Raw genomic sequence first — 26,950 nt, forward strand, 5'->3', positions numbered from 1 at the left:
GATGAGATGCCAGATTATCGCAGTGAACCTGCATAAACAATATTCACACCTAAGGGCAGTTTATCATGGCCAATCCACCTACTGACAAGTTATTGGACAGTAGGAAGAAACCAAAGAACCTGGTGGAAACCAACAGACATTATCCCATAGCTCAGGATCGAACCAAGTTCTGTGGCTTTCCCCTCCCTTTCAGTGATATCAATATAAGGTTTTAATTTCTGACATCCATCAATTATTTCCTGTTTTGAAATGTCAGGAGGAAACAGCATGTAGCCAGTCAAAAAAAAAAAAAAAAATCATGAATGCAGATGTCGACTCTTTGAGCATGTGTGTCTGACATTCTAATGCCAGCAATGACACATTGTGCTATAATGCATTGCTCAACCTTAATAGGCTCATTCTAAACCTATCGATTGGATTGATACATTAGATATTAGCCTAACATCTAATACCATAACCAGCCATCACTCATCTCACGCATCTCCTCATCATCAATATTCTTTGGGGTTGATTTCTGCCTTTGAGCCCTGAGTGGGAGCCTGATTACTGTCCAGCATCATCCAAGCGGAATCATTTGATATGGAAAACCACAGTTGTATTCATTACAATGGTCCATTACGACATTGTGTACTCTTATGAGTCTGCAGGCAGGGGGAATAAGTAGATTGGGGGGGGGTGTGAAGGTGGTGGTGGTGGTGGAGGAGGAGGAGGGTGGTCATGTCAGCTGGACTTGATGTGTGTGTCGAGATGAGGACAAGCAAATCCTCTCTCCAGATCAGCTTTCTATTTTAATAGCACAGACATGATGCTGCTCATGCTCGGCCTTCTTGATCAGTCAGGATGGGATACGTATATCTTAAATATTTTTCTTTGGTGACTGGACAGAGTGCACCGAAGATGCTAAGATGGAAGGTTTCAAGGGGATAATGGTCAACTGAAAGGTATGTGTGTATAGATGTTATTTCCCCTTGGCATGAAGTTGAGTCAAAGTGTTATTTATTCCTGCAGGACACTTCCAGGATGTGATCTGTTTACAGACTTCCACAGAGCTCCATCACTTTTTGGATTTTAGAGAGGTGTTTTAGTCTAAACCAGAAGAGTAGGAGACTTCAGGGCCACGGTAATGCAAAGTTTTATCATCCTTCCTCATTGAACACACCTGATTCAACTCATCAGTTAATTGCCAAGACCTTCCTGAAATAAATTTGGGGTTTAGAACCTGTAACGTGTGGTTCTCCTTATTTGTGTACTCTCCAGAGCCTCTGTAGAGATTGACTCTTCTGAAATAAAGCATACCAAAGTTGTAGCTTTGCCTTGGGTGTTCTTAAAGCCTCATTTCCATTTCAATGAGGCTTGAGAGTATGAAAAAGATCAGAGTGGCATTTAAATGATCCTTTATGTTTGAATTAAAATGCAGTCCTATTTCCATCTCATGGCGACTTGTCAAAGTGGATTTATTTATTGTAGTGCTACAGCATTTGTTTATGATTTCCTCAGTGGTCATGGCTTCAGGGAATGCAAGCGCAGGCTGGAGTGGTCCTGAGATTTTGGCCTATCAGCAAACTGAAACCAGTGAGTCCAACTCTCCTTCTCAGCAGAATAATGTGCAGGATGGTGAACATCATGGATACAGCGCTTTGAGTTTGTCCATCGACTCTGGAACATCCTCGGCTGAACTTTCCCAGCTGCACTCTGACACTGAAAGTAGGTTATTTATTTATTTGGTTGTTTATTAACACCATTCACATTTTTAAATTCATTCATTTTGAGGTAAGAGAAATCTGGACAGACTACAGGACTAAAGTGCTGCTGCATCACTCTCTTTAGATAGAGAGGAGACTCTGGTCTTTGTGGGATTCGAAGTCAATCTTTTTTATTATTATATATATGTTTTGTTTATGATACGCTTTCACCACTCTCTGTTTTAGACTTCAGACTCAGCGACAGGTATTTATGTGACCACCTTGACATGAATGGCTTTTCAGAAGAAGAGCTGCTGAACATTACGTTTGAGGCATGTGATGCTGCAGGACAAGGTAGACTCTCTTCTTTCTCTCTTGAAATTGACAGGACGTTTTTAGAGGCGGATCTCTGAGAATTTCTCTCTCATTAACAGGAGAAGTTCTGGCCTCCACTGTGGTGCAGTTTCTACAGGCCATGACGGGCCACAGCGGTGGACAGGACAAGCTGACTGTCCTGAAGCACATGTTGGACCCAGAGGACCAAGATCCGCCCATCGACAGAGAAGCGTTTCACACCACCATGAGGAAGTGGATCGCTCGGTGCAGCCAGGATGGGTGAGACACAGCGGCATGTGGAAAATACGTATATTTCCACATACTGAATGTCTCCATTTGATAGCTTTTTCCTCAAAACCATAAATGTGTCACAAATTATTAGATGAATTAATTTGTAGAATAACAAACAGTTAAAATTCAGACCGTTCTGTTATATTTCTGATGCTGGAACTTGTAGTGTTTGATAAGAGTGTTTCCACTGACTTGTAGATTATTTGATGACAGCTACCAGGTGTCAGGATCAGACTCTTGCAAAGCAACTGGGAACAGTGAGTCTCATAATTGAATACGGTCAAAATTATTCAGAATTTTGGCACCCTGCAACAGAATGAGCACCAATTAAATCTGAATTTTCAACTCGAACACACACTTAAGCTTACTTACTTTGCCTCTGATAGTAATCTATATACAAACAAAGAGCTTTCAATACAAAGACAGATGGTCACAACATGCATAAGTCAGGTAATAGAATGAAAAATGCATAAACAGTTAAAAATCTCTCACTGGGGGTTATAATGAAAAATTTTCAAAAGCCTGAAAAAATAGCCAGAAGTAGGATGCATGAGCATTTTCACCCCAGACTCTCAATGAAAAATAGAGAATGTAATAAAAAAGACAACGACCCCAAAGATCAGTTTCAGAATTTCACAGTTTAGTTGAATCTTACCATCCTGTAACTACAAATTGTTTAGAAGAGTCGCAGGAAAGAGGTCCATCCTGAGAGCAACGCTAAAAAAAAAAAAAAAAAAAAAAAAAAGAATGTCACCAAGCCTCATCAGATGAGAACAAAATCACAAATGGACAAAAAGAAAGAAAGGTGTGAAAAAAGGTGATCATACACAAAATGTCCCCAGTGACACAAATAGATGGAGGCATATCATTAATTATTGATGCTTTGGGGTTGTTTTGTAGCTGGTGTTTCAGGGATGGTGCTACATACCACAATATTTTAGTCTATAACCTAGTCGCCTCTGTCAGGATTCAACAAGATTACAAGCCAAACGTACTTCTAAATCACCACAGAAATGGTTAAAGAAGGTTCTTTTTTTTTTTTTTTGCAATGGTCATCTTAGTCTGTCTTCAAAGTATTTGTTGTAAGGGTGCCAATAATTTTGAAACTATTAAACCAAACTGAAAACAATGAACAGATAGTTTTGCTCATTTTCAGAAAGGGTGCCAATAATTCTGCAAATGACTGTAACATTATTATAAAATGCAGTGGGTTTTAGGTTGTGTTAATGTTGTTGTATTCATAGGAGCTGAATTTTCTCCTTCACTGGCTGAAACTACATTCACAGACCAAAGCGAATATCATTGGTTAGTAAAATCATTTCATATCTTAAATGTATGGAATAAAACACTGTGTGTCATGCTGTCATAGGAAAATATTCAACGACAGGGTGGTGTGATGAGGCGGCATTACTGCTACCTCCCTGACGTTGACTATTTCCCCTTAACAGCAAATCCTGGAGTTTTATTCCTCTTATAAAACACAGCAATTTGCCACCCATTACAATTTTTAATTTAGTCATGACACTTCATACTTTTTATCCATTTATGGTTATGTTTAATGTTGTTGAACATCCAGAGAACAAGTTAGTTCCTGTTATCTCTTCCGTCATAGCAGCTATAAATAGTCGTCTCACCAGCCTCTCGAATTTGATGAGACAAAAAATAACTCCTCCTGTTCATTTGTCCTGAAGACTTTCCCATGGAAGAAAACATCCAGGAACGAAAAGGAGGTTATTATAACCAAACTCTGACACTGGATACTCCTTCCAGACATGTTGAATAAACACCTCCTTACAGAAAACTTCAACATATCAACAACGCTTTTTTTAAAAAAAATCCATTTATGTAGAGCAGCCACCATACAAAACCCTGTGAATGAGCTGTTTCTATAGTAAACAATAACGTATTAGAACAAGCGCATTAATATAAACCTGTGTTTTGCAGCTGCACTACTAAATAAAACGAATCAACACCTTCTGACCAATCAGAATCAAGAATTCAACAGCACTGTGGTGTAGAACTTGTATATCGTGTGTTAATTATGATTAGGATTATACTGGTATTCTGGCTGATGCTGTGGTGGTGGGTTTTTTTATGGCTCCAGTGACGCGAGTGATCTGTTGGGCCTGGTGGCGGAGCTGAAACACGCTCAGCGCAGACTGAGAGGACAGAACAGCAGCCTGCTGAGGAGCATATCTCAGTGCGAAGAAACCAACCTTCAGCTCATGATGGACGTTTCAGAGCTTCGCAGCAAACTAGCGAGGTGCTGCATCATTATCAGTGTTTTTCTCGCCCTTACTAAAGTAACAAACATCTCAGTGTTCCTTTTGTCTTGTGTGTCATGTGTTTAAACTCCTCAGCACCCAGCTGTGTGCAGGAAGAGCTCAGTCTCTGGCTGAGGAACTGGATGAAGCCCGACGAGCACTGAGAGAAAGCCAAGAGAAAACCAGCCGAGCTCAGGCTAACGGCCATTCACTGGTCTGTTACACTCCCAAGTCCAACAAACCTTTAAAATGTGTAGAACAATAATAACAATATTTTAATCCTTAATGAACAAATGGATCTATAACTCGATAAATATTTACAAATATACTGTACATGAATGAAGCAATTTTTAATATCTCTAACATTAAGGCAGCTAGCCGGCTAGGTAACTGCTAGTCAACTAGCGCAAATGTGTCACTGGTCGATATGAGTGGAATTTCAGGATCAGTGTCTCTATGTGCATAATCGTTTTTTAAGCATCCAAACCTGCCCAAATATAATGTTAACATAACAACCACGAGCCCTCCATCATTAACATTAAGTTTTAACATATAATATATATTATTTTGACAATAAAGTTTCACTTTATTGTCATTATGTAGAGTACAAGTACAGAGCCAATGAAATACAGTTTTCACATATCCCAGCTTTCTAGGAAGCTGGGGTCAGCCATGATACAGCACCCCTGGAGCAGATGTGGCTAAGGGCCTTGCTCAAGTTCCCAACAGCAGTAGCTTGGCAACACTGGGGCTTGAACCCCCAACCTTCCAAACAGTAACCCAAAGCCTTAACCATTCAGCCACCACTGCCTGGAAATGTACTTAAGCTAGTCGCATTGCTACGTACGGCTAGCTACTCCCCAAGGCTTCAATTGTTTTGTGATTATGTGGGAAATGGAATAATTTGTAAGTTAGGAAGAAGAAACGTGTTACTTTTAAGGAATGACATTTTAAAACCAGGCAAAATTATGCAATATACATCAATACAATCTTGTCTGTTATATATATATATATATATATATATATATATATATATATATATATATATATCTATATATATATATATATATATATATATATATATATATATATCTTTAAGGTTTTTTTTTTTTTTTTTTTTTTTTTTAGATTTATGTTTGTGTTTTTGCTCATTGTTGGGCTGCACTGTAATGTTTTTCCTCTTTCAGATGAAGGAGATTGAACATCTGAAGGCTCATATCAAACTCATCGAAGACATGGTACCCTGACTTATTTGATCAATAAACAGTTTAAAGATGGAATTATGTGAAGATTTTCAGTGTTTTTTTTTTTTTTGGTCTGCAGAATGAAAAGCTGCTGCTGGAGAGAAATGGTGCAGAAGATCGGCTAAACAAGCTCAGAAGAGCAAACACGGATGTCAGGGTGAGAACAAGCTGTTTCCCATTTACCACAGAGCTGTTCAGTTCTCAAATCTGATTGGTCAGAAGGTGTTGATTTAATTTTCTGTATAGAAAAATAATCACCTTCAAGGTGGCAACAGTACCTCCACTTCATTACCCTCACTCTGTTGTTGATTATTTTCCTATAACAGCAGATCCGCAAGCGTTTTATTCTGTACTTATTGTTTTGTCAATATTTAATGGCACTCTTTACTGTTTGTAGGAGGAACTGGAGGAACTGCGGGTGTTACTAGCAGTGAAAGAAAGGGAAATCACTAAGGTGAGCAGATACACACGAGGTCTTTATTGTGCTATGTGCAAAAGCATACTTTATAGTTAATAAGTTACATTAATAGCTCACATCATTCACCAGAGTATATCAGAGTCATTCACCAGTCTTACACACACACACACACATACACTTATTTTCATCCTGGACCTGTATTTTTCCCCATTTTCTCCTCAATTTGGTCACCCATCCCATGTTTCCTCCATGAATCCAGCCAATGAACTGCCACTCATACCGTGTAACACACTTGAAGGAAAGTGCTATCTACCGTCTTCTTCATACATGAGGTCACAGATGCCCATGATTGGCTAGTATTGCTGTGATTGACAGGAGAGAGTGAATATGCCCCTCCCACCCAGAGAGCACAGCCAATTTAAAGTCAAGTGCAATTTTATTGTCAATCCTCTATTCCAAGGTGCAACACAATGGTACACAAGACTACATAAAGTGGAAATGTACAATAGTGTGAGATGAGTGCAGGACAATAAATACGCAGAATGATGAACACACACACCCGGAAACAGAACAGAGATGTTTTGCACAATGGACTGTAAACTACAGTGTAGTAGTTTAGTGTAGTGTTTGGCTCTCTTGACTCTCGGACACGGATGGCTGTAGCCTTGTCATGATTCAAAACTGCAATCTCCTGATGATTAACGTTTTTCATCACTTGTTTTTTTGCATCACTTGTATAATGCTTTTATACATTATATCCATTTGCCTCATTAATCCATGTTGCACTGGATGTAGCTGCCAATATCGTCTGCTTTTCTGTTTTACCCCGCCTTAACCATCATTAAACCAACTACACACTCTCTCTCTCTCTCTCTCTCTCTCTCTCTCTCATCCTTCCAGTGTCACTTTTCTAAACTAGCAGGATTTTTCATGAACACTATTTCTGTGTCAATGCTCCTGCGAACAATTTCCGAATAAATTTTGTTTGTATCCAGCTTTATCACTGAGGCCCAATAAAACCTGAGCTGTTATGTGGTTAGTGTTTGTTACAGCTTGTTAACTAACCAGTTGTGTGTTTGATTACATTTTCAGAAAAACATCACACTGCAGAAGCTGAAGGAGACTTTTCTGGACTACAACAGAATCATTGATGTACTGAATTCACATTATACAATTCAAAATGTTAGAAATATATTTGGAAAAATAATTCCATAATGTTAAAATAATGTTTTGGTCAAATAGATTTTTTTTTTCGTCTTTCAGGGTCTGCAGAGTGATCTGGTGAGATTACAGGAGCACTCACAGCGAGCACTTTTGAGGTAAATTCCAGCAATTTGCCTACTTTAATGGGTGATTCCATATCTGCGGTGCCATTTGTGGCCCACTGATATTACATTTACAAATATGTACATATGTAAAGTTAAGACATTTTAAAACAAAGGTCAACTTTCCTACACAATAACCTACATACATGTTGCAGATTTATAATACAACCCTGTTACCTGTACACATTCTCCCCTATGAAATATTTGGGATATTCCGTAAGTCACATGTTCAGAATTTCCTGAAGATCATGGGAAGATGAAAATGAAGTTCTTTCATTCTAATTCAAATTATAGATTGAAAGTAAACTATTAATTAAAAAAAAAATTTAAATAAAAGGTCTTTGTGCCATTAGCATGGATGCTAGTTAACCACGTTTTTTGTATTTGCGAATTCCCTAACCCGATCCATTTAGAGCAAAATGCAAAAGAAACTTTAAATAAAAAAAAAAAAAAAAAATGGTTGTTGGCTGAGATGGGATAACACACTTTTTTTCTTTCAATGTTGTAAAGTTTAAGAGGGCTCAATAACACCCCAATCATGGAATCACCCATTTGACTGAAAATCCCAGGATTGTACACAATTATATTTAATGCCACCCTGAAGCACAGTTAATGCCCAGTTGGCGAGGTGTACATTTACACAGTCTGCTGCTCTACGGCAGGTTTGATAAATGTTCAGCAAGTCTGAAAAGTGCTGCTGCCCCAAACCATTTCTCCCTACACCGCGAGATCCAGGAGGCTGAGCCGGTAAACTTGGATACACACATCCAGCCTTTACTGTGCATGGTTTACATTTTACTCATGATGAGTGCCAGTTCCTGGTTTGAAGTGATGTTTATTCTTTTTGGTGTTAGAGGACATGTGTCAAGGAAAACAGTGGCTCAGTGTCTGAGCTTCAGCCGCCTTCATCTCCAAATCTATACAATTTCATCCACAAGATCAAGTCTGCAGAGTTGCGGGTGAGAAATTATGGCTTAATAAATAATAGCTATAGTAGTAGCTAGCCCACTGGGCAAGTGAAAATTCCAGTGTCCAGTGCCATGTTTTTTTTTGCCTGGAAACACAACTGACTAGGCCAGGGTTTCCCAACAGGGGGCTCTTGAACCCCTAAGGGGTTATAATGGCATTGCAGTTTTTTTTTACAAGTTAAAATTATAAGAAGAAAAATGTGAAATATATTACTGTTCACATAATACTTACATTTTTCAATTAACGTTAGCATACTTGTAGGGGTTCAGCTGACAAAAGTTGGCAACACCTGGCCTAGGCTGAAAAAAAAAAAAAAAAGGTAGCTAGCTTAAAGTGTGGTGAGTGAGCTAGCTAGCTACAAAGTGTTTGTTAATACAGACACAAACAAGGTTATGACGGCTTTATGATTTACTCTGCACTTTATTTTGCTCGGTTTTGTCAGTGTTTTCACAAACCCGTGTGTTACATGCTAATTAATCTGACTACTAAAAGCTAATGTGTGTGGTGCAGCAGGTGGTGGGATTCAGAACAAGTAGTGTGTGTTAATGGATCACCATCGAGGTGCGTTTTATGGAGCATGTTTTGTTTACACATATACTTTTGTAGTTTTTTCTCTGGTTGTTGACCAAGAGAAGAAGAAAATGCCGTTAACTGCTATCTTACTAAGAAAACTATGAATAAAACCAAAAAAACACAATTAGCCATGACTCCGTAATCTTGTTCTCAAGATCACACCAAATGTCCTGCTCAATGGCCTGGCAGTTTTGGGATTTAAACTCATACTCCATTACAAAATACTGAACTTTTTTGCATTTCAGGACACGTATACAGCTGAATCATTACAGAAAGCGTTCCTACAGGACCAGCAAGAGCAGACAAGCTCCAAAAAACAGCTACTGACAATGTAAGCAGCGTTTCCTGCATTATTCATGTGACTGCTTGGAAATGTGACACAAAAAATGCTTGAATGCAAATTTAACTCTTGAGTCATAATGATTTGAATATAATCTCTGAAATGTAAAGAAACACAAAATAGAAGCTAGTTTCATATTGGAAATTAATTTTTGAAAGGATTTTTAGGATCAGTTCAATTTTAGTGTCTAAGTGTGTGTGTGTGTGTGTATTCTGCAGTCTGAGAGAGCTGGAGCAGCCACGGCCTCTGTGGGACCAGCATCCAGAGCGCAGGCAGTTGGAAACACACTGGCAGACACAAGAAGTGCACAAAGCTCCACCCATCACCTGGTGGAAAGCTCTAAGGGTGGAGGATGAGAGAAACTGGAACACCCGAGACCTCCAGAACCCCACCAGGGACACGCAGGAGAGGATCAGCGCGCTGGAGATCCAGCTGAAGGACGCACAGATGGAGGTGATGGAGAGAAAACACAGCATTAGTTTAGTACTTCATAGCAACAGCTTGTGTGTGTCAACATGTTCTGAATTCGGTGTATTCACAGCTCTGTGCTTAAAATATGATTATTTATTACTAAAGTCCAAGTGACCAAGTATTTCTATACCATTAAAACAATCTAGCTTAAAAAAAAATCAACAATTTAATAAACAACTAAAAAAAAAAAACACCTTTACTCTCATTAAGGACGACCAGGATTTATGAATATACATGAATATGTAAATTAGAAATGTCCTCCTTTCCATCCGTAAGAGCCTAATATCACTAACATTAGCAAACTTGGCTAGCTAGTTAGCAAACTGCTAGTAAGGTAGCACAAAACAGTTTTTGTTTCCCTCTATTAAAAAAAAAAAAAAAAACTACCATAACAAGCACCATGTACCCATCAAACATTAGCTATGCTGGTTTACTAGTTTAGTGTGCAGGTTCTGCAGCTAAAATAAGAGTTATTAGGTAATACTAATAATTTGCATATTGGTCATAATTGGTCCAAATCCCCGAAGTTTATTTTGTGACTGAGCCCCGCCCACAGAAGTACTGGGAAGGTCTGATTTTCCAAATATAAAGATGTGATTTTAGTGCTGTTATACAAATATGATCCAAATTTGATCTAAAATTTTTATTAGAATCAGCAGCCGTTGTAAAGAAGTTTATAATTTAATCACCACATTTGAGTTCAGAGTAACTTTATAAATTAGTATGGTGGTGTGGATATATGATATGATTGTGTTTTCCATCCCCATGCAAAAAAAAAAAAAATTAAATGGGACCAATATGATGTGGTACATCAGCAGCAGTTACAGGCTCACCGAAATTCCTAGCTTTTCTTTTTTTCTTTTTTTTTTTTAAACGTAAGTGTGTTTTTATGTTTAAAAGCAGATTTTTACCAGTGATTTCATTCTGAACTATTCTTAGTCACTTCCTATTAAGTTTATAAAACCACCTGGAGGGAAAACTGTCCAAAACCCATTCTGACGATGGTCGCATTAGGTCCAAAAGAGCAGAAAGGAGTTGGGAGAAGCCCGTGTCCGGGTGGAGAGGGTAGACGTGGCCGTGCAGACGGAGCAGGTTGAAGATGAACAGAAACGTGTCACTGCAGAGAAAGTTCTGGAGTCTCTCAGAAAAGTGGAGGAGGTGGTGACGAGAGCGCTGCAGACTGCTGAGATGCTGACTGAACGCGAGAAGAGGATGAAGGAAAGGATGGAGGCCATCAGCCACAAGGTGGAGGAAGCTCTGAGCAGAACAGCAGATACGGAGAACCAGCTGAGGGGACTGGAGGCTCGGGTTTCCTCCTGCTCAAAGGTATGTCCTCTGGTGTGATGTTCTTTCTCTAGGATTAGGATGTGGAACGGACATCTTGTGTACTTTTATTTATAATGAAATCACTCTTGTTTACTTTACATGCTCTTTACATCATTACTTAAGTAAAATCAGGTAAATAAGTATGGGGAAATTTACTACAATCTATAGTTTGAGCTTTGACTGGGCAAACCTAGCTAACATAAAATGAAGAAAACCCTTTTATAGTCAAGGAAACATAATATTAGCAACCACAAATGATATCAAACATGAAAAACAGCTGATGGGCTACTTTGCTTTCCACAAGTATCTGGGTGAAATTTTTTGAAAATAGAGATTTTAGGATAGGATATTTTAATTTTGTCTACCAAAAGGATGTTAAAAATGAATTTTGGGGTGTTCAACAGTCCAAAACACAATGCGAAATCATTTAAAAAGAACCAAAAAAAAGAAGCCATGGTTTTGCATCAAGCCTCTTGGTTTCCAGACCTGATCTGAAGGTTGATTGACATCTAGCAGAGTTCTAACAAAGATGTCGGGAAAAACATGGGTGATTCTCCCAGATTGCTTGGCTAGTAGTTATAACAGGACAACTGAGAGGATCTTGACGCTGTTCACAGGTTGGAGGCACCTATAAAGGTTGGGAAAACACGTTATTACAGAATATTAATATCACAAAGAAATAATATACAAACTCTTCATGGCAGAAACTAGCTATGTCCTGTACATTCCAAGATTTACATGCAATGATGAGTTCGTAAACTGACCCCAGATCAGCTGAGGAGACATTTTAGGTTTGTCAACAGACTCATGAGATGTTATGCTAGCAGACTTCATCTTGAGAGGTTTCAATGGGCAAGGCATACGCCAACGTCTGACATAGCTATGATATAAATATGTGATGTGTGAGAACATGTGGAGAACATGTGATGTACATGTGAGTCTTTATGAAGGCAAATGGTGATTCGTAGAAGCCAAGCCTCAACTTGTTGTTGAGGGTTTTTTTAAGCTATTTGTTTAAAATAGTTTAAATATGTTAAAAAATAGCTGCTTGCCAAATCAGCTTGCTAATTACAGTAACATTAGCTGATCAGATTAAGCTAACACTTAATATAAGGGTATTTTGTTATATTACTCAAAAATAAAATGTACTACTAACATGATAAAGTGCATTGACCATTGTATTTTTCACGTTGTCATGTAATAACTCAGAAATTGACAGCTAACTAAGGTAGTTACGGAGCCCCTAAGGGGACATGGTGATGGGGGAAAAAATGAGATTTGAGGAAAATTTATATTTCAATGTTTTTGCGTTCACGCGCAAAACTTTCATAAGTTTTAGAAAATTTTTATAAATTTTCCTCCCATCTCATTTTTTTTTTTCCATCACCATGTCCTCTTAAGGGCTCCATAGGTGGTCTTGTAAACCATAAAGATCAGAAATTAGTAAATGATCATCAGAATTGTCATATTAGCTATGACATGGTTCTGTAATATGAACCTCACTACAATTTTACTCCTTTTTAAGTTTAAAGGATGCCTTAAACATTATTTGGCTATTTTTTGTTACTTGTGGTGATAAAGGAACAGCTGTGATACCAGACAGACTAAATGGCTCATTAGTTGTTGGTATAAATTCCTTTTTTTAAATAATTTTGTTCATTTTGTTGTTTGTGTTGTCGTTATGATGTACAAATTTTTGCATCTGACAACTTGTAATTAAATAAATGCAAGCTTTAGAATCCCAAATCTATAATGCTTCTCAAATATATTTAAGTCTTCAGATATTTCGGCATATTCGGAGACGAGGTCAGTGGACGCCGGACATCATCCAGCGGTCTGCAGTAACATCTTCATCTCAGACCCTATGAACCCGAACACGACAAACGGTAATCACTACTCTGATTAATTCCAAAAAAAAATTCTTCCACACCAAGTCCTTTACTTCAGCTTTTATATTACATGTCTGGGCAGTAAAATTGTTTCTTCCTCTTCCTGGTTGATCCTCAGGGGCCTTGATGGCTTCCATTCAAACTCCTTTAAAAGCCAGCTTTTCCTCCCTCCATCCTGTCTGCAGTACACACACAGGGTAGAAACTTCTGTTTCTTCTCACACACTGTGTGTTTAATAGGAGCTGGCTGGTATGAAACATGGGTCACTTTAATCATTTTTTTCATGTGAAGATGTCAATGCAAAGAAAGTGATCAACTTGCGTGTCCTGACCATTCTTATCATGTGACCGTTCTTTTCCCTGTTCCATTCTGGTGCATTGAACAGCGTTGCATTTGCATGGCAAATGAGCAGGTAAATGAAGGATAACATGAATGTTCACTGGAGGCTTTTTCAGAGGCATGAACATCAGCAAGTTCTTGCAGGAGTTTGCTTCAGTTATGATGTGGGATTAATTATTATGGATTATTACAGATTATTAAAGATTAAGGAAGCTACACGCTAGATTTTTACCATTTTCATTTTAAACTTTTTTTCAAAATTGTAAATTTGATGCCAATAATTGTTAGTGTAGCTGTTTCTTGTGTTCCCTTTCCATTTTCTGGATCTTTTTATGGGCTGCTTTTATTAAAGTTGATTGCAAGATATTTGCATTTGTGTTCACTTAAAGAAAAAACACCTGCTGAGGGAACATATTGCACAAATCTTTTCTAAGAGAAGCTTAAAACACAGTTAACTTACAGGGCAAACATTAGCTCTATTCGGACAGCATTATATTCTCTAGATGATTTCTGTAATAACTTCAAACACTTTAAACACGTCTCCTCCATGTTGAAATCGTCATGTCTGGACGCTACACATGGTCATGTGGTATTTTCTATGCATTTGCGGTTTGAATATAGAAAACACTACTGGATTAGCTACAATGTTTACTTATTTGGCAGAATCCAATGTTGGACTATTCAAGACATGATTATTTATTTCTAGAAATCTAAACTTCACATGATATTGTAGATTTTGTGAAAAAAAAAAATGTGCTCCTTTCAATCAGCCTGTGTGATCACGCTCTTCTAATTTCTTGATTTATGAAGTGTCTAATATGAATACATACACTAGATTACTAAAAATGGCAAGTGGCAATAGAAAAAAAACTTTTCCCCCAACGCAAGAGGCAACATCTGCCTACAAAATTTTCAGCATGTCTCTCCAGATTGGATTAAAATGATCAGACTGCCACAGGGTTGGTCATAATAACAGTAGGTAATTTAGTCAGGGGAGGAGAGAGCAAAACAGTCATGACTGATCCAGATGGAAATAAAATTAGTGTAGAATCTGGAAATTGAGGGATTAACCTAATCCCTGAATAGAGACACTGGCATATAAAATATTTAGCCAAATTCTGCCTCGTAGCGATGCACCATGATAAGCTACAGCCAAAAAGACATTTGCAGTATTTCATTTTTGCCAGATGTGGATCTGGCACCTATGCAGCTTTTTTTCTTTTTATAAAACTCAAATTAAATAAATTAATAATTCATTCAAATTATCATTGTCACCTCCCTTCCAAAAACATCCATCTTATTTCCCTGATAATTAATTGGTAACTGTTCATCATAGTGTGCCTGTGTTATCAGTCTCACATGCTCATGTGTCGTGAATATGGTGAAACAAGGCAGCTGAATTTGTCATTTCATGAAGAAGTAAACAAGAACGATAGGGCAAGAACTAAAAAAGCAAGAGAGATATCATTTCTGGTTGTGAAACTTCATTCAACCCTGATAGAGTAAAACGTAACCTCGGAAAGAGAGAAATTACATGACTGCATTGTTGAATAATGCTACACAAGCTAAGAAAGTCTTTTGTATATCTGTATTTGTGTTGTGTATTGTTTGAAGGGCATAATGTACTTTTGTGAGCCTTGGAGTTCTGTGCAAAATGTTTGTTGTGAGGCTGAGTGCATATTGTGAAGCTTAAAGTGGAAATGTGCAGTTGGCTCCTCCAAGTCCTCCCACAGCATCACTGAAATTAGCCCTAGGTCTATATGACTGCATTCAACACTACAGTATTACTTGTTGTCTATATGTTGTTGTCTGTTTCTGGATCATCTCTCTTGGTGTTAAGGTACCTCGTGTTTTACTGGACATAATTCTACACTTTTAAACAACAAGGTTCTATTTAAGACCTTTACATTTCTATGAAGATCCCTACAACTGGAGTTTTCTCTTTCAGAAAAAGAACTGCCTTGTTTAAGAGAGTCTGATGCAAAGGAAACAGTCCTGGTTTTCGAGCCTGATGTCTACACAGACAGCAGGAGTGAAGTCTGTGAGTATCAATGAATCCAGCTAAAGAGCTGTTGAGTGGAGTCTTACAGTGTGTGTCTCTTGCTTGTCCTCATCTCTGATCTCACAGACTGGAGACAGATCCAGACTCTCTCGCCTAACTGGCTGAGCCGAGCCTGATTTATGAAGCAGAATCATTTCTCCAATCTTCTGTTTGTTTTATTGAAATATCAATGTCACTATGAACATATTCAGAGCAACAGCTCAGCCATCACATCCCTCCTCAGACCTAAAGGCATTAAAAAACACACATACACAGATCCATGGTGTGGGCCGTGTGATCAAGCGGCTCATGTAAATGGTTGCCAGGTTATTGTTGCCCGTAGATATGGAGAGAGAGAGAAAGAGAGAGAGCGAGATGAGGGAGTTGAAAAGAAATATGGAAAACTCAACCACCAATCATTTGTCTGAACCTGCTTCAGTACATCAGCGTAGAGAAGGCTGGCTATTTTAATGCTTTGTAACACTCGGTCATTTGCATGACTGACCAGTGAGATGCAAATAAACCCATGTGCCTCTTTGTAACCGCTTCCCTTCAAACAGGTGGCTGCTTTCCGCACGCAAGAGCCGAGCATAACGGCCGAGAGGTAAGAGCTCCACTCCATACCACAATTTTACACTTTTCTTTTCTCTGTTAATGAACAGAATGGCCTGGACTTTTTTGCTATAGGTGTCAGTTGATGCTTTGAATGTTTTACGGATAAGTAAGCTCTTGGTGGAATACAATTATTCATGGGTGATGGATGTTATGAGCCACCCCTACTGATCATAACTGATCAAGGGAAATTGCTGGAATTTTTTTTCTCTGACTAATCCTACTGAGCCTTGTGTAAGTTTTCACTCCCCCTTGAACTTTCCCACATTTTTGTAGTGATATAACCTAGAAGTGAAATGGACTTATTTGGGATTACATGTCATGAATCTACACAAAATAGCCCATCATAATGAATAAAAAAATTAATGAGATTTTTACCTTTTGATTTAAACAATATATCGAACATTTGTGAGTGTTTGGCTTATTGGTAGTCTTCAGTCTTTATGATGTTCTCTAACAAACTTCAGGTTCTTCCAGGAACCGGTGTATTTAATATCGAGATCACATGACACTTAACTTGCAAAACTGTGGACTCGATTCAACTAATAATGTCACTTCTGATTGCACCAGAACTAATTTAGGGGTTTTACAGCAATGAGGGTGAATACTTACAAAATCACAACTATTTATTTGTAAATAATTTAGCAAACTATAGATTTTTTTTATCCCATTATGTATAGATTCATAACATATAATCCTAATTAAGTGCATTTCAGTTCCACGCTACAAAATGTGGAAAAGTTCAAGGAGGATGAATACTTATGCAAACCACTGTATCAGGCACCAGTGTGCAAATTTATTATATTTACACAGGAGATATTAGTTTATTTCAAATCAGCACAGATATTTGAAATTCAGTTTGGAAAGAATCTGCATTGAATAAGCTAATGGATATATGCTGAACCGCAAAAACGTCCTGAGCATTTATTTATATTTACATATATATATATAAATAATTATTTTATATTATATAATAACAATAATTGTTTAACTATGTCAGACATTTTTAGCTATTTTACACTTCAATTCCACTATAGATATGCAAGTTCCCAAATGTCTTAATTTCACCATTTTGTCTACACAAACCATCACAGTATCTGAAACGTAGAAATTTTGAAGAAAGCTTTAAGCTCCGCCCACTTCACAATATACAACGTCATTATGATGTATGTGCCGATTTCCTTTATAAGACTTATAAACCACAGTAACTAGAGCAGAAAACATTAAAACACATCCTATTTAAAAGCACTTTTTCCAAAATTATTTTTTTTCTATATTCCAAAAGTGTCTACTTCTAGATGATCAACATTCATGAAATTTTACATGTTCATTCATAAATACTTTTCCCAAATTTCCCAAAATGTTCATCATTATTGGACTTGTAAGATTTTATACAGGGGTGGAAAATACTTTCTTATTGTACTTGAGTACTATTTTTGGAAGACTTGTACCTTCCTCAAGTATTATTGAGGTTGAATTCTCTTGCTCAGCTAAATTCCCATGAGCAAAAAAAAAAAAAAACATACTTTTTACTCCTTGCATTTCCTTGAAAGTCCTTCAGATTTAGATTTCTAACTTTTTTTTTGCTTTCTTAGTAAGACATTATTTTTGGAGTTACCGATTCCTACAGGGTGAGGTCTCATTTGCCTCCTGTAATGAAACATCCACCTTTAAAATTCACCATCAAATCTAAAGAACTATGTTGAGTTAACTTTAAGTTTGGTAAATTAGCTAGTTAAGGTTTGTAAACAAGCTTGTTGAAATAGCTAGACAGAAGTCATGTGTTCTCTGCTAGTGTGGCTTAGCATTCATTCTAACAGGGTTATTAAACATCAGCTAACCAGCAAGCCAAATTATGAGTTAGTCTAAGATAACAGAATATTTTCCTTATGACTCGATTATTTAGCGCACTAGCTAGTCATCAGGCATCATGAATTCGTGGTCAGTGCTATTCATCAGTTAAAAATATTTACTTTTTACTCTTGAATACATGACTGTTTTTAAATGTAGATACTTTTTGAGTGAAAGTCGAATAGATTTTTGGCTCCATGCGTCAAGTAAGATCCTGGCAACTGTAGAATACTTTTTAATTAAATATAGTTTCTCAGTACTATTCCCACCCCTGATTTAGTACTGAAAAATTATTATTATTATTATTATTAGTTTTAATAGTGGCCTGTGATGTTTTCTTGATAAAATAATGATGAAATAATTTTCAAACAAACTCTTGGTCACAGTCAAATAAGCATTTAAATTCTATCATCATCCAAAGAGTAGATTTTTCGTTTGCAAAAATTGCAAATTTACACATTTAATTAGACAAAGCCTCATTTGCATAAATAAATGCAGATTTTTTGGAAAATAGAGTGTCAGCAGGTGAAAATTGGTGGCAATATCTATAGTTTAAGCGAAAATTTGTCCTATTCACCTGTAGTGTCTCGTCGTAAAGAGGGAGCAGGGTATAAACAGGCATGCGATGGTACACAGGACACAGTCATTCTTCAGCTGCTAGTTTGCTGGAGTGTTGGGCGAGAGAGTGCACGGCAGTAGCTGCACAGAGAGGCACAAAAACCCTTCTCCTTAAATGGTCAAAGCTCCCAGGAGTTAAAGGGAGGCTGGGGGGGGGGGGGGGGGTGTAAAAGTCAGGGAAAGGAAAAGGGAGAAAGACTGGAGCGCTGGAGAAGGGGGGAAAAAAACAAGCTGGAGTAAGAAAGTAGAGAAGACGAAGGAAAGTTGAAGGAGCTTCTGCGATCTGTACAGGAATTTCAGGTACAGTCTGACTGCAGATTTTATTTATAATATGTTTGCACAAATACTTGGCCAGCTGAACTTTCTTAGAAATGTACACATGATTGATGATGTTTTTAATTTCTATCTTATGCCTGAAGTCATTTGTAAACCAGAGTGCTGTACTGAACAGTATTTTGAATGTAGTGTTGATTTTCTGTTCTTGCCAAAACTCGAGCTGCGTGCCAGTCCATTCCATGTTATAAATAAACAGTTTTACGGTGGGTTGAGATAGTGACTGTGTTTGCTCAGCTTGTCTCTGCTGGTTATTCATTTATGATGAAACCTTTGGTGATGCTCACCTGCCATCATTTTAGCATCTCAGCTCAGCTGAGCTGGTCACCACTTCCTCATTGTGCTTTGTACAACCAAATTTTAAACAAATCTGCTGAGCCGGTGCGGCTTACATAACCAGCGGAGACAGAGAGGAGGCCAGGCGCTCACTTTCTCATGAAGCCTCGGCGAGAGCTTCAGCGAGAGCTTCTCCGAGGACCCCATGGGACCCAGCAGCCACATGACCCTCTTCATCCACTCCAGATTTATTTTTTTCTGAGAGCGGAACTTTTTCTGCGCGGGGATGGGCGAAGGCGTGCTAAAAATAGCTCTGGTCAATGAGAAGATCGTCCCCGTTAACCAGAGAGAGAGACGGAGAGCTGCAGCAAAAGGCGCAGATGTGATTTGATTACATTGTGAGTCAACATGCTGCTGTCTGTGAACTCTACACTCCTGAAATGCTGTTTAGCATCTTTACAGCAAGTTTCTGGTACAGCCATAAAATATGTATTTGGGAATAAAATAAGAAGCTTAATCCTGGAAGACGTACAGTAATTGAATAAAATGAGTTGGATGGACCAATAAACCTGCCATCCCTGAAAAGTAATAACGAGTGGTCCTGGGATGGGGGAGTAAAAACCTCAGTAAACAGTAAACACACATAGAACGTTTTATGTAGTTCTTTCACTATTGTGTGATCTTTTTTTTCTGTCAAAATTTTCATGCATCCCTAGTAAATAAAGTTAACTGATAGCTAACATTAGACAAGTGTAGGGTTAAAAGTCAAACATACATTTATAGATTTTTTCACATTAATGAACACAAAAAAAGGTCCTCCATTTACCTTGACAGAAAGCGAAGGCACCACATCAGCACATCCTTCAAGCAGGAAACTCATGTCACGATGAGAGCACAGGCCAAAAGATAAGGGGAAGGGGTGGAGCTTAAAGAGTGTTGGTTAATATCAGAAAGTTTGAAAAACCTACGCAGTTTTTTCATATTTTGATTGGCTCATCGGCTGTTATTATGGAGATATTTGAGCATATTTGTCAGCAACCAGTTAAAATACAGAGCTGTTGCGTGAAGGTCGGCATGTCTGGCCCAAAATCTCCTCTGTCTGAGATGATGGGATCAAAATGAAGCAGAAGGGTCACATGGTTGGGTGTAGAACCTACCCCAACATTAGAACAAGGAGTACAATATTGCTTTTTTGCAAGACTTTATTTTCTCCTTAGTTAATTTGTAAATAAAGCCAGAATTCTACTCTAATGATGCTAAACTATTTGAAGCAATCCAGCAACCTAAACACAACACTGTGCTCACTATAACTACCTCGCTAATTAGCTTAGATAATGTTTCCTTTCCAGCTGCTCTAAGTATCTAGCCATGTTTCTTTATAAGCTAGCTGAGGTTGGACTACAATGTTTTGTATTTGATTCTTTAGCAAGCTAGCGAACACTTGGCTACAACTAAATTGAATCCTAGTTTACTCCATTATAAATAGCATCTGCCAAAGAGTTTTAGCTTTATTTGTTAGTATGTGCATTTTACATCTCTTCTAGTCTTAAAAATCACAATAAATACTTAATTTAATGGAAAATAGCTTGTCTTATGGCTCACTCACAATACTAGTTCCAGTCATAATGCTAATTCATGCAGTTATCAGCCAATTATAAGACCCCATTGGGTTCCACTCCTGTCAGCCAAGAACAGGAATCTGAGGCTATCATGGGCACAGACTCACTCAAAATGGATGGCTGAAGACTGGAAAAAGACCAGGTGATCTTCAATTGTCCATTTTGAGTGAGTGTGCGCATGATAGCCTCAGATTCCTGTTCTTGGCTGACAGGAGTGGAACCCAGTGTGATCTTCTGCTGTTGTAGCCCATCCACCTCAAGGTTCAATGTTCTGTGCATGCTGAGATGCTTTTCTGCTCACCATGGTTGTAAAGAGTGCTTATCTGAGTTACTACAGACTTTCTGGCAGCTCAGACCAGTCTGGTCATTGTCTTCTGATCTCTCTCATCAACAAGGTGTTTCAACCTGCAGACCCTCTGCTCACAGAACAGTTTTTGTTTTTGTTTTTTGGAAACCATTCTGTGTAAACTCTAGAGATTGTTGTGTGTGAAAATCCCAAGAGAGCAGCAGTTTCTGAAATACTCAAACCAGCCCATCTGGCACCAACAACCATGCTACGGTTTAAGACATCGAGGTCACATTTCTCCCCGTCATGATGTTTGATGTGAACATTAACTGAAGATGATTGAGCTGTATCTGCATGAGTTTATGCGTTGTGCTTCTGCCACATGAATGGCTGATTGGATAACTGCATAAATGAGCAGGTGTACAGGTGTTCCGATTAAAGTGGACAGTGAGTGTAAATGGTAGTTCTAGTTGTAATGCTAATGTGAGCGCTAGTTCCAGTCATAACACTAATGTAAATGGTACTTCTAGTCATAATGTGGGCACTAGGTCCAGTCATAACACTAATTTGAATGCTAGTTCTAGTCATAATCATAGTGATCTCTAGTTCCGGTCATAAAATGCTAATGTAAGTGCTAGTTCCAGTTATAAAACACTAATTTTGGCACTAGTCCCAGTCATAAGACTAGTGAGAATACTCATTGTAGTCATGATGCAAATGTGAGCACTAGTTCCAGTCCTAACAGTAGTGTAAATGCTAGTGCTAGTCATAAAACTAATGTAAATGATAGTACCAGTCATTATGCTAATGTGAATCAATTCATAACCTCTTTTCCTAGTTCATACCATATATAATTAATTCTATTATATCTGCATCTTCTCAGAAACTGGAGAGTCATGAGTTATTAAAGTGCTGGAAGGAATTGACAAACCCACCATTACCAAAGTTATTATGTTTATTATAGAGTACTGTATTTAGTTATTAAAATGTTTGCGTGGTCATTTGAATGGCATTCAATCCAAAAATCAATAACTCCAAAACATGTAGGTGTATTGATATCATCATCTTGGACCTAATCTTTATTTGAAAGTTTTACAATAAAAATAATAAAAATAAAATTAATAAAAAGCTCTGACTGTTCAAAGAAGACATTTTTGACATTTAATACCGTACACTCTTTTATGGAAGCCTTCTTTTGATGGTTAATGGTTCTAGGATCTTTTCCTTAAAAGAAAATAATGTCGTAGGGTGATAGATTGAACCTAAGATTGTATCTTGGCTTTTGTGGAGCTTCCAGTTGCTTCTCGCTGGTCTCTGGCTTTGTTCTTGTATCTACTTTGACTCCAGATTAGCAACAGCTCCTAAACAAAAAGAACAGGAATGTTTTTGGACACGAGTGTTTTGAAGATCCCAGTGGAACCCAAAAGCCTCTGTGTTTCAGGGCATATCCCAGGACACAGAGGATACAACTCGAACTCTGAATGACTCGTCTGAAGCAGTGGTGAAGTGTGAAAGCTCTCTTCTCTCAGAATCTTCTTCTTCTTCAGGTACTGCACATTATCATATTCTCAGAAATTGTGTCCACTTGTTTCAGTATAATGTCTGCTTTGGTTTACTGACGTATGCTAAACGGAATAAAACCATAAAGTCTGCAGGGAAATGGGCTGATCTTAATGTTGGTTCCTGTCTGTTTAGATCATCTTCCTGTGGGACTGGTTAACGAACAAAACCCACCAGTGCAGAACTGCAGTGAGAGAGGATCTGCTGCTGCTCACGGTCCTGTACCGGAAACTTCCCCGAGCGCTGCCTGCGAGGAGGGAACGCGCCATGACACACAGGAGAATGGAGCCGGGTCAGTGTTTACATTCTCCCAGTTCTTGCAGGATGAGTCGTGTGTGTGTTTATGTAAAATTCCCTCGCAAAGAGGTGAGATTGTGCAGAAACGCCAGAGTTTACATTGTCACCCACCGAAGCTCCGATTAATTACTAGGGGCTCTCTACAAGTTCCTGCTAAAATCCCTAGTGCTTTTAGTTTGGAATGAAAGGCCCATGTGTCACATTGACCAAGGACATGTTTTTGTTGCTTAGGTAATACAACAGGATACGTTCTCCGCTGTTATTATGCACAATGATGAATTGCTCCTAGTACGGTCTGTTTAGTATTTATAAAGGCCAATATTTTCCTCCTGGTTCTACTTCAGGTCAGAGGAATCAGATGGCACTGACTACTCTCTAATAAAGTCTGAAGAAAGGAAGAACAGTGGAGTTTTACTAGAAGAAGCTGATCGTGCTCAAACCTTCAAGCTAGAGGAGAACAAATATCCCAACTATAAGCAGGACAGAACAGGAAGGAGCCAAGATTCAGCAAGTTCTGGAAGTTCAGAATCAGGACTGAGTACCACGTGTGAAGTCTTTGAGTGTGTGGAGAAAGTGTGCTCTCCAGAACCGGAGCACTGTAACCAAACTTTCCAAACCCCCAACTTGCATTTATGTGAAAGTGCATTGAAGAGCAGCAGACATTGGCAAGAAGAATCAGGAACCAGTGACAGAAGCCAAGAGGAGACAAACCAGGACATAAAATATTCAACAACAAAGTGGACGTGCTGCACACCAGAATCAGAGAACAGACAAAGTTCTGATGCATATGAAGCTGGAAGTGTTCACATCTGTCAGATACAGACTGCAGAACCAGCTGGAACACTAAAGGTAAGAATTTGTATGTTGTATTCTTAAGTCGGCTGACTTTTTTTGGTATTAATCACACAGCCATTGAGTTAAAGCTTAGGTGTGAATAATTACCTCCTCTGCTGCTTATTGGGTCGGGGATCTCGCACCCTGATGAACATTTTTTTCAGCTGAAAAATGTAGGCTGTGATTTTAAATGCAATATCCAATTTTAAATGAAGGCTTTTTACATTTATACTCTACAAGAGCACCTTGGATATTAATGTTTGTCCCAAAACAGTCTGTGTTTATCTTAACTGTCTTGCACAAAGTTTTCCAAAAAGTTGCACAGGGCTTTCCCATTTCTCTCTGTTTGTAATTAAACTAATTGAACATTTTGCTTGATTTTCCACTACATGCACTGGCCCAAACCTGCCCCAAGAGATATTTGTGGCATTCTAGTTCATTTTGCATCATTTTGGGTTTCTGCCATTGTCCAGTCCAACATAAAAGTTAACTTAAATGAACATAATCCCTTTAAGATTGTCTGATTGGTTGTTTGATTAACCAACTCGGATTAACTACAATCAAATTACAACCAAGATATAAATTCATTAAAATATTTTTTTAAAAGTCTAAATGATGCTGAGTTTTAAATTTCGTAACAAAATTGTTAAACTTGTGCTGATTGTTGGCAAAAATTTGAAATGAAATGAGGTCAGAACAGCATGGTCAGTGTAGATTTGAACATTAGAGCTTAAGGATTCTTTGGTTGTGCAGCAGTTAAGGCTCTAGACTACTGATCAGAGGGTTGTGAGCTCAAATACTGGTACCACAAAGCTGTCACTAAGCCTCTTAACCCTCATAAATGTGTCGGGCAAATTAATAAATGTAAAATGATCTGTGTACAGTATTTCCTAACAGAGGGGAGTGAAATGTAGAGTATTTATCTAACAGTATTTCCCTGTTAGAGATGGTTACAAGTAGAACCCTTACTTACAATCTAGCAACCCTTAATTAGTGAAAAAATCCCTGAAGAATCTTTTTTGTCTAAAAGTGTAGCTGTGTGTTGCGGTATGTATAACCAATTGGCAATGAACATTGCTGCTAGCTACCCAGGTTCTATTGGTTTCTGTTGGTGCCAGCTTGGTACCAAAAAAATAGGATCCAATTGGACTCTTTGGTACTGGATCAGTGAGAGATCAACCAAATGGACCTCTGCTGATTGTGAGAAATCACACAACTTCTTAGATACTTTTCAGCTTGCAATTGATTGTCAGTATCTGATGATGCAAAATGGCCTGAATGATGACAGGTCAAAAAAAATTCCACATGCCATTTGAACTAGCAGATTTTTAAAACTCTGCAGTAATATCAGGATAATGGATGCTTATGAAGTCTTGTAAACTATAATACAATTTTAAATCACCTTCTGGGAAGTTGTTAGAAGAAAAAGAAAGTAAACCAAAGGATACAAGCTAATTCTGATTAACCTGCAGATTTATATGACCACTGCAGCCAGCAGAGCACCACAATGCCATGATTGTAGTTAAATGTAAATAAATTCCTGTAATGTGATCATATCACTGTTCGTTGCAAGCATGATAAATGGCAAAAATATTTTTAGAAAATATTTGCATCAGTGTATGTTATGTCTGAGGATTATCTGTTGAGTAAATGACCTCCAGCTGCACTTTGGTAAGAAAGTATAGCAGATATGGGATTGCATTCCAGCTGTCCTGTGGTCATGATAATCTCTGTTTGAAAGGTGATGGTGTTGAATGGTGTGATGCCCCACAGGCTTGGACGTTCCTGTTTCTGATTCGATAATCATAATCTGATTCTTCTTCCTTTTAAGGGCTACCAGCTCAGAAGTTTCAGCAGATGTGATTAAGAAAAATGAAGGCATCTGTCTAGTTAATAAAGAACAGAGAAGGTCAGGAAGGTGTAGGTCAGTGCTACTCTGCAGAAAAAAACAAGTAGTAGACATGACGACAATATCAAAACTAAAAAAAAAAAAAAATGAGAAAGCTGAGTGTGCTTCAGGCTCTATCTTTCATTTAAAAAAGCCAGGCATTGTTGTTATTTTAGGTCTATTTGGATATTTGGAAGATTTAGAAATGACAGACTGGGGGAAAAATGCCAGCATTTTGATTTTAATTGCTGTAGGATCATGGAGTGGATTTTTTCACTTATGTTCTGAACTGCTATTACTTGAATGCTCTGTAAGGACCTAAATTCCTTTTCCTATAAATTCTCCAAAGGATTTCTGCAATAGGAAGTTGATTTACGTGTATATCTTTCTAAAAAAAGGTCTCGCTCCTCCTCTCTCGGTTTCTCTCCCTATCTTTCCGTCTCTAAGTACACAGAAACAGTGCGTCTCTTTTTTGTTTGGATTAACAGGGACCCAAAGATAGCTTTTGTAGCACTCAGATGAAATGAAAATAGATGTAATGGATTCAGGAATTCATTCCTTTGGGAGTTTGAAGTAGTCTCCCAATTTGGCTTTCATTCTTCTAGCTCCAACTTCGAGAAAATTCTCACAAAGTTGTTTTATGTGGAACGCTCTAACTGAGATACATGATTAAAACATTTATGGCTTTATAAACATGGGATTCGAGTGCTGGAACTCCTGCATTGGGAATGCTTGTTTTGGGATCTTTTTGTTGGTAAGGACGTATCTGAGATCAGCATCAGTTTTGCATGAGAAACCATTTCCTCTCTGGTTCCTCTGGTAGATGCAGAACGATGGATCTTGGGGATAAGGGAAAAATGCGAAGGCTGCCAGTATTCCACAGATAAACACATCATGCCCTCTTACTTAAAACCATGCAGGATCCTGATTAAATGTTTGGTTTGTATATCTGTGCGATGTGATGTCATCTTGCAGAAAGAAATCTCTGCTGAATGTGGAGCAGCAGGATCTCCAGCTAAACCAGCTTCACCGAGATCTTTTCATCTCGCAGTACCAGAGTGTCCCACACCTTTCTTTTTCCCTCACACTCGCTCTCGACCTCCAGCCGCCCCCGCCATGCCCACCCTGCCTGAAGAGGAAGAAGATTCTCCTGAGGAGATCGACAGCTCCTCCAGCTCCCCGTCCTCTGTAAGTCCCTCTCAAGATCTTGCAGAGTTTTTACATTATTATTTACCTCTTGTATAAGCTAATGTAGAGCTGAAATCTCC

At 38.2% G+C, this 26,950-nt stretch overlaps 1 protein-coding gene and 1 long non-coding RNA gene across 3 annotated transcripts in view; one reads left to right on the top strand and one right to left on the bottom strand.

Annotated features, from left to right (window-relative positions):
• Nucleotides 1-1,231: 1,231 nt before the first annotated feature.
• Nucleotides 1,232-26,950, top strand: part of mrvi1 (murine retrovirus integration site 1 homolog) — a 44,475-nt gene continuing 18,756 nt past the window's right edge. For both annotated transcript variants that reach the window (XM_053238280.1, XM_053238281.1), the window contains exons 1-24: nt 1,232-1,704; nt 1,929-2,036; nt 2,117-2,297; nt 2,508-2,566; nt 3,554-3,614; nt 4,414-4,572; nt 4,670-4,787; nt 5,761-5,811; nt 5,897-5,974; nt 6,215-6,271; nt 7,328-7,387; nt 7,499-7,554; nt 8,223-8,307; nt 8,415-8,519; nt 9,348-9,433; nt 9,661-9,895; nt 10,928-11,239; nt 13,014-13,125; nt 15,416-15,508; nt 16,069-16,112; nt 22,545-22,650; nt 22,799-22,955; nt 23,305-23,809; nt 26,658-26,870. In XM_053238280.1, the coding sequence (XP_053094255.1) occupies nt 1,398-1,704; nt 1,929-2,036; nt 2,117-2,297; nt 2,508-2,566; nt 3,554-3,614; nt 4,414-4,572; nt 4,670-4,787; nt 5,761-5,811; nt 5,897-5,974; nt 6,215-6,271; nt 7,328-7,387; nt 7,499-7,554; nt 8,223-8,307; nt 8,415-8,519; nt 9,348-9,433; nt 9,661-9,895; nt 10,928-11,239; nt 13,014-13,125; nt 15,416-15,508; nt 16,069-16,112; nt 22,545-22,650; nt 22,799-22,955; nt 23,305-23,809; nt 26,658-26,870 (3,348 nt within the window). In that variant the 5' untranslated portion in view covers nt 1,232-1,397. The remainder of the gene's footprint in view (nt 1,705-1,928; nt 2,037-2,116; nt 2,298-2,507; nt 2,567-3,553; nt 3,615-4,413; nt 4,573-4,669; nt 4,788-5,760; nt 5,812-5,896; nt 5,975-6,214; nt 6,272-7,327; nt 7,388-7,498; nt 7,555-8,222; nt 8,308-8,414; nt 8,520-9,347; nt 9,434-9,660; nt 9,896-10,927; nt 11,240-13,013; nt 13,126-15,415; nt 15,509-16,068; nt 16,113-22,544; nt 22,651-22,798; nt 22,956-23,304; nt 23,810-26,657; nt 26,871-26,950) is intronic.
• LOC117598400 (uncharacterized) lies at nt 11,233-20,094 on the bottom strand. The gene is made up of 3 exons (XR_008302772.1): nt 20,025-20,094; nt 18,549-18,670; nt 11,233-11,867 (listed from the first exon to the last, which is right to left on the bottom strand). It is a non-coding gene; the product is annotated as an uncharacterized LOC117598400 (long non-coding RNA).

This window comes from Pangasianodon hypophthalmus, chromosome 11, assembly GCF_027358585.1.
Source record: "Pangasianodon hypophthalmus isolate fPanHyp1 chromosome 11, fPanHyp1.pri, whole genome shotgun sequence".
NCBI classification, from domain to species: Eukaryota; Metazoa; Chordata; class Actinopteri; order Siluriformes; family Pangasiidae; genus Pangasianodon; species Pangasianodon hypophthalmus.